Source organism: Solea solea, chromosome 7 (genome assembly GCF_958295425.1).
Source record: "Solea solea chromosome 7, fSolSol10.1, whole genome shotgun sequence".
Taxonomy (NCBI): domain Eukaryota; kingdom Metazoa; phylum Chordata; class Actinopteri; order Pleuronectiformes; family Soleidae; genus Solea; species Solea solea.
In genome coordinates, this window is record NC_081140.1 from 16430842 (window position 1) to 16445980 (window position 15139).

The 15139-nt window shown below is 40.4% G+C and overlaps 1 protein-coding gene across 1 annotated transcript; it reads left to right on the forward strand.

Annotated features, from left to right (window-relative positions):
* The first annotated feature begins 2217 nt into the window (after positions 1-2217).
* On the forward strand, positions 2218-13677 carry ccdc92ba (coiled-coil domain containing 92Ba). Its single transcript, XM_058634143.1, has 4 exons — positions 2218-2661; positions 2908-3047; positions 8611-8658; positions 11645-13677. Exons 2-4 carry the CDS (start codon positions 2915-2917, stop codon positions 12361-12363), a joined length of 900 nt encoding a protein of 299 aa, XP_058490126.1. The 5' UTR covers positions 2218-2661; positions 2908-2914; the 3' UTR covers positions 12364-13677.
* Positions 13678-15139: the final 1462 nt, after the last annotated feature.

The window sequence follows — 15139 nt, forward strand, 5'->3', positions numbered from 1 at the left end:
TTTTTTTTAATTAAATGTCTCTTGGAACTCTTAGGGCAGCTTTGTGGTTGTAATGAAGAAAACTAGTGACTAAAATGCTTATTTTTGTGAATGTGTTGTGCAAGACTGTAATTTTTAACGGGAATTCAATTATACATGTGCAACTCCACTCCGGGTTATCATGTTGCTGTGAGAAAACAAAGCAGTCCAGTCAGGAGTCTTCCTCATACCAATGTCAAATGATGAAACATAATGGCCTTAAATGTTAGACACAAGGAACTTATCACTTATCTGGTCTTAATCGTTTATTTATTTTTACTAAAGGAATGAGAAAAGTGCCATTTCCTTATTAAAACCGACGAGTTAAACCACTTTTATGTCCTTGTTTGATTATGGTGAAATAATTGACATTAATTGAGCATGTTAGGGGTTTAAAATGTTTTTAAAAAGGACTGATAAACTCTTCTTAAAGGGCAGAAACCTCGACTTGAACTTTGTTTTGGAGCATCAAACTGTTTCACAGAATTTCATCGTTGATCAATGCTCATAACTATGTTTTTGTGTTTTGCATTTTTCCCAAAAAAAACACTTGATGTCGCTTATGAGTTTTATAAACTAACTAACTATACTATAAAGCATTTATAGTTATGACAGACCTCACACCAAGTGCAGTTTAAAGAGTTTTGGGTGACTCGACTGTGATCCGCCCGACTTCTTTCCTTCCCGGGTTCCTCACAAACACGTCTGCCCTCGCTTGAAGGCGATCGGCTGAGCAGATTGTGATATAATAGAGACACATCTCTTTTTTTTCATGTCTTTGTGGAGATTGTTTTGTAATTAAAACTCCAGTTTATATGTTTATATAATAACTATTTGTTTAACATAAAAAATAATAATAAAAAAAAAAGAAATCTGTGAATTGAATGCTGTGTTTTGTTGTTTTTTTCCCCCGTTACACTTTTTCTGACAGGGGTTGTAACTATTATTGTTGGCTTAAAATAAGCGTTGTGACTATAACACTGGTGTGTGTTGATATATCACCATGTAAATGGTTCAAATGGAGCAAATGAACTACTTTAAGTGCTGGTTTTCAGTCTATAAAATGACATTGTTTATTTTAATCGCTCATTATATGTTTTGCACATGTAAAAGTACATTGTTTACTTTAGAATATGAAATGGAGGTAGCATCAAAATGAAGCACCCTAGTAACCAGAACATGTTTTGCTTTAGGAATGTACTAAAAGTACAGTTTGTAATATGTGCAAATAGAGTACAACAATACAAAGGTTTGGCTACACAGAAACACGACATTGTCACTTCAGCTCAGTAGCAAACTTTGCAGGCTTTACCTCTTTTTAACTATAGTAGGTATGAATTGCAATTCTTGTGTGATTTTATTTGTTTATCTACAGTTTGAAGATTATGGCTCACACGGTGAAATAGTGGCTCGCATTGTTGCCTCACAGCAAGAAGGTTTACCAGTTTGAATCCTGAAACTCCCAACCCTTCCTGCATGGAGTTTGCATGTTCTCCCCATATGTTTGTGTGTGTGTGTGTGTGTGTGTGTGTGCATGGCTTTCTCTCTTTTGACAGTAGGAATGGTTATTTGTCTCTAACCCTCTATCTGTGTCCCTGTGATGGACTGGCGACCTGTCCAGGCTGCGATGCCGCCTTTTGCCCTATGTCAACTGGACTTGGCACCAGCAACCCTCATGTGGAGGATAAAGTGGTAGAAGGTGAGTGAGTGAGTTATAAGTGGGTGCCCCTTTACTCACTGGAGCCCCTGCACCCTGAAAGTCACTGTGTAATAGGCCCCAACACACAAAGCCTCATTTATTTCGTTTACTTGTTGTAGTTGATAGTTTTGCCTGAAGTTAACACAGATCTCTACATTTGGAGTCACATACCAAACAAATTAGGAATTAAAAAAAGGAAAATTGACCTCATTGTTCTTGATAAAGCAATGCTCGTTGTGAACATATATATTAATATAGATATTATTATATATATGATAAACATTAACATTGATTTACAAACATACATCACAAGCACAGTGTTGTCTTTTGTTCTGCCACGTGATCAGTACAGGACGCTCCATTATTGATCCTGCTCAGTCCACGTTACACACACACACACACACACACACAGCTGATGATGAGGTCTGCTTCCTCCAATCAGCTGCCACGCCGACACCGTCGTACGATCTTCTCATGTGTTCCGTTCACGGCGGCTTGTTGTCATCATTTCCGAACCCAGCAGCAGTCTGTCCACAGCAGCAGCAGCAGCAGCTTCACGGCTCACTCAGGAAGCTGAGGAAGATAAGATGCGCGCCTCCTAAATCAAAAATGGACTGCGCACTTTCTCCACGGGCTTTTATATCGACCGCACCGTCGTCCTGAAACGATGCCCGGCGCAGCATCAGCAGCAGCAGCAGCAGCAGGACGGAGCGCGCGGTGCCGTGCGTCGCGGTGCTTCTGCATTTTTACGCATTCGCTGAAATCAAACGGCGTCACACGCAGCGGAGCCGCACTTTAACGCTTCCCATAATAACATGTCTGAGGGAGACTGCAGCAGCCTGCGGGGTTTGGAGCAGCACTGGAGACCAGCACCAAAGGATGTTTTTATAACGCTTGCAAATCACATTTCTTAATTTTTGTAGGTACTTCACATCAACTGAAAGGTAAGCGGAGGCACTTTTGTGTTGACTTGATGTCTAATGTAAAGTGGATGGTTGAATGCTGCACGTTTGTGATGCTCGTCTTCTCCGCTCACGAACTGTATCTCACTGCGTAAGAAAGAAAGTGGCTTTTACAGACGCTGGAATGCAGGGTTGACGGTGTCACACAGTGTAAAGTTAAACTGGGACAATACATGTGGAGTATGTCATTCTCATCCACCGGATGATTCTCTCTTTGTGTGTCTGCAGACAAACCATGGCCGATGAGAGCAAAGTGTCCCAGCAGATCCAGAGTGTGGAGAGGAGCGTGGTGTTCCTCAGGCAGGAACACCTCACTTTGCTCCATGGTCTCCACCTGGAGATCCTCTCTCTGCAGAAACGATGCTCAGGTGAGGTTGCACTCACTGTGTGTGTGTACTTGTGACCTCTTTGTGACCTTTTCTGGTATAAAGACTTTTTCAGGACCATGGGGACCAAAGTCTGGTCCTTATGGGGCACTAACCCAAGTATGTGGTTAAATCATTAATATTAGAGAATAGACTTGTTCCCTATTCATGTTAATGAGAAAGTGCACTTATTGAGGTACAATATCTGTCTTTGTACAGATAATTACATTAATGATTAGTGGTTTAGTCTTTGAAATCCCAAAAATGTAAAAGATTATATCTCTTAGTTGCTTAGATAGTGTTTGCTTAACAAAATGTGTTAATTGTAAAAAGTACATGACGAGGTGAAGCCTCTGCCCGTCTTTTTCTTCTTGAAGCTTCTTTAGTTCTTAATTAATTGACCTCCTTCTCTCAAAAAATGGGATTTGTCCCAACCATTATTTACTTTCTTGATGGAATCACTTTATGATAATCCATCAAAGCGTGTGCACACAGATGTTGTCATGATTCTTTCCTGGTATAGTGTTACACTGAAGCGCTTTTGTAATGATTTTCTTGACGAGTGTTTGATTTCAGGGTGTGGTAGAGGTTCACGCACGCACACACACACACACACACTTGGCTGCTTATAGGACTCTGTTACTATCTTCAGTTGTTGCCGCTTTAAAATAAACCCCATGTGCATGTGCTTCTCTTTGTGAACAGTGTGTGTGTGTGTGTGTGTGTGTGTCTGCTCACATCAGTCAATGACAGACAATGACTACATGGTGATGTCATGCTCCATTTCCTGCAAATCACATAATGTCCTGTTTGGAGCTTAATGGATATTTCATCCATATAATCAAGCGACATGGGCACACACACACACACACACACACACACACACGTGTGGACACTCATAGACATAATGCATTCCCTAGCCTCTTACCCTGACCTTAACCATCACAACTAAATGACTAACCTTAACCTAAACCTCATTCTAACCCTACAACCAGGTCTTAACCCTCAAAAAGCCTGTTAAAGTTGTGTGGACCAGCCAAAAAATGTCCTCACAAAGATAGGTTTCCTTGATAATTGATCCACATAGACTACTAATGAGAATGTACACGCACACACAATTACTACTGTACTTGCGAGGGTATTCTATTTAATGTCATTAATTCCCTTCACACAATAGCATTACGTCAAAACGGGATTATTCTTAACGTGAATTTTGTAGTTGAACCAAATTAACTTGTTGTGTTGTTGTAATCATTATGAAATCCACATATTCAATGGGATGATTTGTTGCATAGTCAAAAATACTAAACTCCAGTGCATCACCAAAAATGCATTTAAACTTCAGTTTAGCAGGGCAGCTTCAAGATGCATTCAAGAAACCTCGTCAATCTCACCATCTCTGCACAGTTTACTACTGTGACTACCTAATGCCCCACACATTAGCAGGTGATTGGAGTAGAAATGTGTTTGTGTGTTTTTTGATAAATACTATGTTATGAAGTTGTATTAATGTTAGTTAGATTGTTAGATTTTGTTAATGAAAACTGTCAGTTCTGGTGCTTACAGCACTTTCTTGTTATATAAGTTAGTATAAGACATTTCTGATATTTTCACCTCACAGGTTTCTCCCACTCAGCTTCTCTGTATTATGGTTTTAAACACTGTGACATGAATGTGGCGTTAATCTGGCCATAATTCTGACCTAAAAACCTAAAACCCAGACACCAAGTTAAAAATAGTCTTTACAGAGGAGGATTTTTCAAAGGGATTAGAAGCCTTTGCATATCATGACATGCATGCACATGATATTGTCTCTCAAAGAAATAATCTTCACAAAGATTCAAACACGTGCATCATCCTTTGGTTAATCCATATGAAGAGGATTGTGGTTATACAGAGGTGGGAGAGGAGTGTGTGTGTGTGTGTGTGATGGCTCAGAGCTAATGTGAACAGTTGGGTTGAAAACGACCCCCTCTATCACATGTCTCTGCCTCACATCTGGCTGTGTGTGTGTGTGTGTGTGTGTGTCCGTCCTTGTATTTGTTTCCTCTTTAGGAAATTGATCTGGCAGAAACACTGACTTTGTGAGGGCCAGTGGTCCTCATGGAGCCCAAAACCTGGTCCTAATGAGGCAGAATCTCATTTTTGAGGGTTAAGATTTGAATTGTGGTTGAGTTAAGTTTAGCTTTAGGCATTAACTGGTTATGGTGAAGGTTCAGGATAACACTTTGTCGGTCTGCATGAGAATCAAACTGAGAGAAATGCCCTGAAAGAAAGGAAGAGAAAGTGTGTGTGTGTCTGTAATTTTAATCCTCTGCTCCTCTGCCTCCTGCTGTGAATGCTGAGGGCTTGGTGCTTTTGCAGATTGCAGATGATTTCTTGTCCACACTGAGCCAAAGCTATACTTTTGTTTTCAGTCAGCTCCCGGGAAAACAAAATGTGCAGCTAAACCTTCAGAGAGACAATAGTTTGCAGTGATCTAATCAATGACAACAGAGTCTCGACAGATTCGCTGCATTTTCTCACTGTCAACAAACATATTCTTCCCTCGGATACTTCAAAAACAGGAGTAAATCCTCTACCTGCAGCAGCTGCAGTCATGAATCTACTTTGAGCACCACTTTTTATTTCCACGTCGCTTGGAGCATTTTATGGGTTTGCATCAGCAGGGATGTAATACAGATAAAACACTCCCGTCTTCACTCTCTGCTGAGCATCTTTGAAGCTTCTTATGCTGCTTTCATTGCCACATTGGAAAATCTGTGTTTAAAGCAGAGGAAGATCAAATGGCTAATTCACATGCTCACAGGCGTACTGTAAATTTTAAGCTGTCAAAAATGTGACTGTTATTAGAAGTGTTTCTATAAATAGCCGCCTTTTTTGGTAAAAAATAAAAAATAAAATTGCAGCAACAACCAACAACAAAAAACACAGTTCTAAACTTCTCAGACTTTTCAGCGTCTTAAATGTCTTTAATTGTAATTTTCTGGTTTCTTTCAAAACTGATTTTGAGAACATCATCATTTCAAGGTTTGGGAAACACCAGTCAGCATTTTTCAACATTTTCTCACATTTTATGGACCAAACTTGATGAATGGATGAAATAATCAACAAATTCATTGATTAGTTACAGCCCTTGTGTACAGGTATATTAGGCGTTTGCTGTCTACTGCAAGGTTGAAGACGTAACCTTTCTGTCTCCTTAAACAAAAAGGTGACTCAGATTTTGTCCTGTGTGTTTTATTGTGTGTTACCGAACTCAATTATTTGCCGATGTGAGTGTTTTTGTCCTTATTCAAGGTTGAGGCATGAAACTAAAACCTGGAATGCTCAGTGAGGCTGCAGGAGATGAGCCTGACCTGCAGTGCTATGCACACATTAGATGAGCAAGCACCGTGTTTTCATTGTTTCCTATGAATATTTCTTAGTCCTGCTGGTTGTCTGGAGCTGCCTTTTTGTAGTTTTTCCTATTGTCTTCTTTCTTAGCTGCCATCCTTCCTCCTCTATTATCCTCCTTCCTCTCCTCTTCACCCTCTCTGCCTCCCTCTTTTCATGCCAGCTTCACGGGTGGGCGTGTTGTGCTGAGGGAAGGAGACAGGGTGTGACAGAGATTGCTGGATAAGGAAAAAAGAAAAAAATGGCTAGAAATATCTACCACGTGCTGCTCCTGATTGACCTTTGTTTTTTAACTGAACGTTTTTCATGACAAAATGCAAATATTTTCTGTGCTGTAACCGAAATGATGATAATAATATCAAACGTGTCAGTGTGTAGAGTGATGCACATAAACAAAATCCTCATTAATGACACCTTGATTGAACAAATCTTTGCTCCATTATTGTACAAAAATGCTGGATTCACAAACACACAGTCCCACAAAGTTGTTTTTCTATCGCTGTGAGGACGCCTCATAGACATAATGCATTCCCTAGCCCCTTACCCTAACCTTAACCATCACAACTAAGTGCCTTAACCCTTAAAACCTGTTTAACCTCATGGTGAACAGACAAAAAATTACCCACAAGGTCAAAATGTCCCCACGAAGACACACACACACACACACACGTACTGTATGTGTGAGTATTTACTGAGAGTTTAATGTCAAGTCTTTGTTCTTAGAGAACATCAGGATATTTATCTGATGTAATAACCGACACATCTGGCTGCTGCATTATCTTCTCAAAAACATAAACCATTAGTCGCTGTATATGTGCACGGACACGAGATATAATCCACACAGTGTCTAAAGATGTCTGTGTGCCAGATTTCATGCCACATCACATTTGGATAATCCCACAGTAGCACAATTTAGCTGTTACTGAGAGATCATGTCATGTTTTATGGGTCTGTTTTATGGTCGAGGACATAGAGGCACCACCATTAAAAAGATCAGTTGTGTTTTTTTTTAAGTGTGATTATATCAGACTCTGACTTTAACGTGCATAATACAGTGGGGAGATAAGGACAAAATAGATTTCTGCCATTTAACAAAAGGCTCGCCTAATAAAAGCTATGCCTGCTTAAGTCTAGTATAATTTAAGACTATATTCACCGTCTTTCTGTTAGACTGTTAAGCCTTTTCTGAATGGAAAATCAACCACTCGCTCCTCTGCACCAAAGTCCATAGAGAAAAATCAGCATTTTTAGCTCAGAGGGAAACAGGAGAGAAACAGGAGACTCTGGTCTACTGCTGCTGCCTCGTTTGTAAAGTTTGTGTCATTGATCGAAGAGTTTCAAACACCAAAGTTACAAGATAGCACATTTGAACTTACTTAACAAGGGTGTCAGCAGTGGCTCCAACAACTCTTGTGTGATGTGATAAAAAATTGATTACATTTCTCTGTGGAATTTTGTGTAGGAGAATCAGTGATTAACTTGTAGTTTCTAGTTAAAAAGGAGAAGCAGCAAACCTAAGATATTGTGAACTTAAGCAGGTCTACATTTAATAATTTAATATTTGCTTTTTTAAATGGCTAAAATCATCTCTTTTTTTTTACCTGTGTCCCACTGGTAGCCATGTTATCAGTGAGGGTGAGCGTCTGTGTCTGATTTCTGGTGATGGCAGAGCATTAAAGGCACTCATGGTGAAGTCAACGATCCCTTTAAGAAGTAAAACTCACTGTATGTATATTGTTCAGTTTATACTGCCCTTGGAAACAAACTGCAAAGCCCGTAGTTTCTATTAAAGTAGATATCGATTGTAGGGAGGAATGCTGATCATGCTAATATGTCTTATTGAAGTCACAGTAAAGAAGGTCTTTTTTTTCTTTCCTTCTCCAGACTGCGGCGAGTATTGCAAGAAGAAAATCATTGGCCGAGTCTCTGGCTCACGTTCTTTGACGTAAAGTTTCAGATTTAGCTTCGTCATTTATTCATGAGCTCGCTAATGTGCTGGAAACTGCATTGAGGATCTGTTATGTTCGCGGGCAAACAGGAAATGTCTGCATACAGCTTTAATAAGACATTTCAGAGTCACCTTATGTATGTGAAAGCATGGTTTTATGTTTTTTTTTCTATATTTATCGCACTCTAACAGCTCTTTTCTTTTGTTTTTGTGCTTTTGCAGAGTTGACAAGTGAGCTGGAGATGAAGCCTTCAGGCAGGAGTCAAATAGGTATGTGGGGGGGGGGGAAATACCCCAGTTATCTGTGCAGGATTATTTTTATTTCCACTGAGACACAAAGAGAGACACATGCTTATATTTCTCTGGGTCAGTTTCTCTTCACTGCACTCCACCCCCAGTCAAGCATCTCTCTCTGTCTCCGTCTGCATCCATCTCTGCCTCCCCCCGCCCGCCCTCCTCACCCTCCCTCTCCCCTGGGACAGATCCCTGTCAGCCACCATCCTCCCTCTTTTCACCCCTGCCTCCCTCTCTCTGTCTGACAAACCTCACCCAGCTAAAACCACGAGTGTACAGCATGTTGTCTCACACGTGCTGATTTGAAAAGAATTGCTGACGGCTGCATTAGGGCAACATGTTCCCTGTGACAATACAAACACAGCTACAAAGACGGCACCAGTCAACACATTTGGAACGCGCCGCAGCTGAGGTTCACAGTTAGTGGCATCTGGATGCAGAGGATGCAGAGGAGGGCATGGCTTTGTCACAGCGGATTAGACATGGACCAGAAAAAGCGGAGTCAAAAGGCTGCATGAAAGTGTATTTGGTGCACGGCTACATTACCCAGACATTAGACCCCAACTTCTTTTCCGGGACAGGTTATCCCCATTCCATCAATACAGCTCGGCCCTCACTCCATCTCACACCCTGACAAATTGATACAGACTCTTTTTCTCCTCCTGCTCTCATTTTTCTCCCCTCATTTTTCTGGGGGTGTCCGCTTACACACTTTGCTGAGAAGGAGGAAAACCTTTAGCTTTGAAAAGAGAGAGGAAGGGAATTAAAGCAGAGAGGGAATGAGAGGCAGAGGAGGAGAGCGACTGCATGAGGGGAAAGGCAAGACGGCAGGATGCAGTCGTCAGCTGCAGACACGCAGGAGGAGAGAGGGGTGGTGAAGGAAGGGAAGATCGTATTAGGTGGTCTATAGTTAGCATATGAGCTCAACCGGGGTGTGGTGATGGGCAACAGAGAATCTGAGACGGAGAGGAAAGAGGAAAATGTATGAAACACCCTATTACAATTAAAGATATGTCAAGTTTCTGCATGAATATAAAAACCGAGATGAATTGTTATACATATAATAGAGTAGTGTACTTACATGAGCCAAAAATGTGTCCAACACTTTTTAAATCCATAATTCTATTTCATTTTAGTCACATTACCGTCTCCACTACTGTGAAATAACCACAGAGGCATACACAACTTTGACTGAATTATGTGAACATCAGAACTGGCAACAATATATCCAGTTTTAGAGACACTCTGACTCTCCTGTACATGACACAGCATGAGCTGCATGACCGGTTATCTTTGTGTCGACTTGTAAAGCACGCTGCAAATGCACATGTGTATACTGCCATACTGTATGTGACAACTATACATTCTGGAGCAAGGACATTTTTGGTATTTCTAGTTAGTCAGTGTGTTGTCTTTTGTCACTAATGGACAAAAGATGTTGTCTTTGTCTACACTGCTTCACAACCTCAACAAATGAGGTCTTCTGTCGTCATTTTGATTGAGAGACCCCTAATGGCAGAAATCACATAGTGTCCGTGTGTGGATGCTCCTACTAAGACACTTTCGATTTGTCCGGGCAGAGGCGTCAGTGCAGGATGTAATCTTATTATTATCTGACTCAGGGCTTTTCCTCCACCCCTCGCTCTCCTCTGGGGACTTTTATAGAGATGAAACAGTACAAAGGCATTAAATTGACCTTATAATGGGACCGGTGTGGTCTTCTGCTGCTGTAGCCCCTCTGCTTCAAGGTTTGACCTGGTGTGCATTTAGAGATTGTCTTCTTCATGCCTTGGTTGTAAGTTTATTCACTCAGTTACTTTTGCTTGTGGCATTGGGGCGACGGTGGATGAATGATAGAAGGTTAAGGGGTCAATTGGAATGTGTGAGTGAATGGCAAAACTGTTGTGTAAAGCAGCTTTGACTTGAAAAGCACGATACAAATACAGACCATTTAACACGTTTGTCCAGGGAACTGCAACTTTTCTTTCTTTGAACCATTCTCTGAGATGGTTGTGGGTGGGAATCCCAGTAGATCGGCAGTTTCTGAAATACTAAGACCAGTCCGTCTGGTACCAACTACCTTTATTCCCCCTTCTGGTGTTTGGTGTGAAATTCTCCACATGCCTGAATGCACTGAGTTGCTGCCATGTGTTTGGTTGATCAGATATTTGCCAGCAGTTGAGGGCAGTTCAACGGGTGTACCTAATAAATGCATAAGCATAAGTAGAGGAAGTTTGTTTTTATCAACACACCAGGACGTGGACGACGCATCATACTGATTAAATATCAGAACTCTTCAGTACAACTCAGTAGCACATTAGGTAAAGTATTTATATTTGCCATCAACAGAATCATAGTTTCAGTTTTGACTGATTGTTCAGCATGTATGGCTGTAGTTTCAAGTTTTTTGTTTCATTAATATTGTTGTGAATGGATCATCTTTGGTTTGTTGATAACATTTGATAAAAACCTACTTTTTAAAAAGTTGATGGTTTAAATCTTCACAACACATCCCAGAATATAACTATACTGAAAAGGTGTATGTGTTGATTTGTCGTCCAGATCTTGAACAGCCTCAGTTTCAACATGGAATAGCAGGTTTCCAATATGTTTTAAGATGTAAACATGTTTCCAGCACCCGCTCAGACCTGCTCTATAGCCTTTATACTGTTTTTATACTGTTTTCTGGCTCTGATAATCCAGGTTTCTTCTCTCTCTCTCTCTCTCTCTCTCTCTATATATATATATATATATATATATATATATATATATATATATATATATATATATATACATACATATGTAGGAGAAAATACACTGTCTGCTTTTATGTGTTTCATGATTTTCTTATTTTGTCCAGAAAAAGCATTCTGGTTAATAGTTGAATTACAGAGTACATACATTTGAGGAAAATCTTGTCTATGTTCACATTCAAACATGTGTGTTTTTGTCTCTGTGTCAGATTTACAGGAGGAAGAGGAACTGCTGGAGGAGCATTGTGATGATTTGGAGAACCACCTGGCAGACAAGGGGTGCGCCTTAGGAGAGCTGCGAATGGAGCTGAGTCACAAAGGGGCTTTAGTGGGAGCCCTCCGAGCCAATCTCAAAGAAAAGGAGCGGCACTTTCTGGAGGAGCTCAAACGCCGCAGCCATTGTTCGACCATCCTCAACACAGAGCTGCAGAAACAAACAGAGGCAGCGGCGTACCTCTCCTTCCAGCTGCATGCTGCCAGGCAGAAACTGCACCACCAGCGGATGCAGCAGAGGCAGGGACTCCTTGCCAGAGCGAACAGTCAGGGGGCCCACTATGGTGCCGAGCAGAACACGGTTTCTCCTCAAATGCCATCAGGAGCCTCCCCTTCCTCCCCTGTGGTAAAACCCAAACGTAGGAGCGCGAGGGCGTCTTTGAGAGTGGAACGTGCCCGGGAATGTGTGCCAATGGAGAGAGTGATGGGCCCTGCAGAGCCCACAGCCATGCCGGACCCTGCGCTCTTCCTCTACCCTCGAAGGCACAGGGCTCGCTCCAGGCACACTGTGACACAAAGACTACCTCCACTTGGCCTGGAGAAGGAAGATGAGGAAGAAGGAGGTGGGGAGGGGCCAGTGGAGCCCCAGGAAGAAGCTGTCAGACTGGTGTCTTCAGCTGCAGTTCCTCCTGCTGCTGAGACAAAGGCAGATTAGCAACTACTGTGATCTGTACCACAGTGTGATCACTGTATGATCATCTTACGTCAGACTGTTAATGCTGTTTACTCTTGTTCTGCACCTTGGACTGAATTATTAAGTGACACTGGTTTTAGCTACTGAATTATATTCACATTTACCATAGAACCTTTTTTAAAGTGGACTTTGATATGAAACTCAGTGTCATTTAAAGTAATTCTTAAATCAAGTTTAATGTGTTTACACTGATGCCACATGCTCTGTGTACTGAGGGGCCTTATTACAAAGCGGTCCCTTTTAGATTTGTTGTGAGGGTGTCTTTCACAAGGGTAGCAGCCATTTTGGGTGTAGTGAACAGTTGGCTGTATGGCCCAACCAACTGTGACCTTTCAAGGTCAACCGTAAATCACTCCATGTGGCTGAATATTTGTGTGGCCACCTGCACACAAATATTGCAACTGCTGCTGTTTGTGTATGTTTGAATTAACCGACCGTAGTAACATGACATTGTTTTACGTTTTGTTGATTTTAAACACTTCTTGGTTAAATCGGTTGTGATGGTGTTACATTTCATACATTATCCACATGACACTGAGTGAATGACCTTCAGCTCCAACAATAGAGGATAACGGAAACGCAGGTTGAAATCACTGTGTTATAGCTGCAGGTACATGTTACAAAAAATAACCTTCTTCACAGCAGGTCTGATTTTAATAATTGGAATACATTTTTAGTAAGAAGAACTGTGAACCTGTAGCACCTAGTAGTACTAATCAAACTTTATCATAAATTGACCACAGTTAACAAAATGTAATATAATATAATATAATGTCACTTTGCTCCACAGACATGCCACTGATCTCTGTTTTTACCTACTTTACTCTGTCATTTATATCACAAAAATTACAAGTCTTACGTCACAACTAACAATTAATTCCTATATTAGTTGTCGACAAAATAATTGAAAAACTAGAATTGGAAAACAGAGGGACAACAGGTAAGTCAGCAGTAATGTTGGCCATGTGCAAAGGTCCACGCATGTATTATTGTAATATCTAGTCGGGCTCACTGGACCATGTGTTTGGTTTGTGTACTAAACAACACAGGATTACCACTTAACAACATTTCTGTTTGAGGTTGCTGTGTTGGGGTTTTTTCCCCTCAGGAGAAACGGACAAACAGGAACATAAGCAGTAGAATGAGGAATAATTTGGTTTAAGGAAGGTGGTTTAAGGTGTCACTTTTCTGTGTGATACAAATCCATGACGCCTGTGTCAGTGATAAGAAGGCAGGCTCAGTAGGAATATATATATCTATATATATAGATATATATATATATGAAGAGTGTTTTCGCTCCCATGTTATAAAAACACATGCACGTTGTGGCCTCTAGTGTAATAATGGGGATAAAAGCTGGGGATAAAAGCAGTAGAAGGAATACCAAGTAAACAAAAGTAGTGGCTCCAGTTTTAATGTTTTATGTTGTTTCTTACATGTGTCAGTGCTGATTATTGATTCTTTGTAGTGCGATCATTTCCTCCCATTATAATTCCTGCCTTATTATTGAGGAGTAATGGCTCTAAGAAATACAGGGCTGTGTGTGAGTGTGTTGAAGACATCTTTTTGTTCTAGAATCACGTCCTTTTGTTTCTACAAGATTTTTTTAGAGATGCTGTGGAATTAATGCGGTACTTATTTAGATATTTTAGATTCAAAATGCACTACTCCAAAAAAAAAATGAAGGGGGACACTTTGTCAACACAGTCTTTAGTTTTTTTTAATTCAGCCCACAATGGGTTGTTTTTGATTTTATATGGGTAAATATTTTTAGCCTATATAGTTAATTGTGATTCAGGTGTTCCCTTTATTTTTATGAGTTGTATAAATTGTCACGGACGTTATTTGAGCCAGGACTGTCTCTGACACATATGAGACACATATATGTCTTCATATGAGACTGAATTTAATTGCGATGAGTTGTTGTGAGGCTTTTCTCACATTTACAGCTTTGCATCATAGGGTTGTTTTAGAAATAAATGTTACATGAAGCAATATATTAATATATTTATATATTATTAGTAGGTCATATCCACTGGATTAGGAACACTTGCGGTGTTTGACTAGAGTATATGATTGTTTAACTTTGTATATTGTATTTGTTAAACTGAATATTTTTCTCAATGATCTAAGGGATTGTTTGATTTGAAAGAGTTATGTTGTTTGTCGCTGAATTTTTACATGACTATTTACAGTATGCCACAGGCTATAGGAGGCATGCCTATGTTATTATTATGCCACATAATATTGTCTGGATGAGCGCAAAAATGCAAATGTGGTGAGGGTTTTCATTCACTTCTCAGATGTAAGCCATCGCGATAAATGTGTGCATTATTTTTCGTCACGTTTTATGAGACAGAGCTAGATACATGTTCAAAGATGTCTTGTTTAAAACAGGCTTTTTCCCCAAACCTTGAACATGGGCTTCATGACTTCACTTGAAACAGCAAATAGATTAAACCCTCCACCCACCTTGCATAATCAGTTCACCACCCCAAATACCAAATCATCATTGTACCATGTTAAATGTTAGATGATATATGCTTTGGTAAAATGTTAGATCTTGGATGAATAATTAAAATACAGGCGTATGTATGCACACAAGGTACAGTCAGTAAAGCTCAGAGGATGATGAATTGTTTGTCTGCTTAGAATGAAATGAGCCAAAGAGGCCCGCCATTAGGATTAACATGAGGATGAATGGTGTGATGCCTTAATAATAATAATGATAATAATA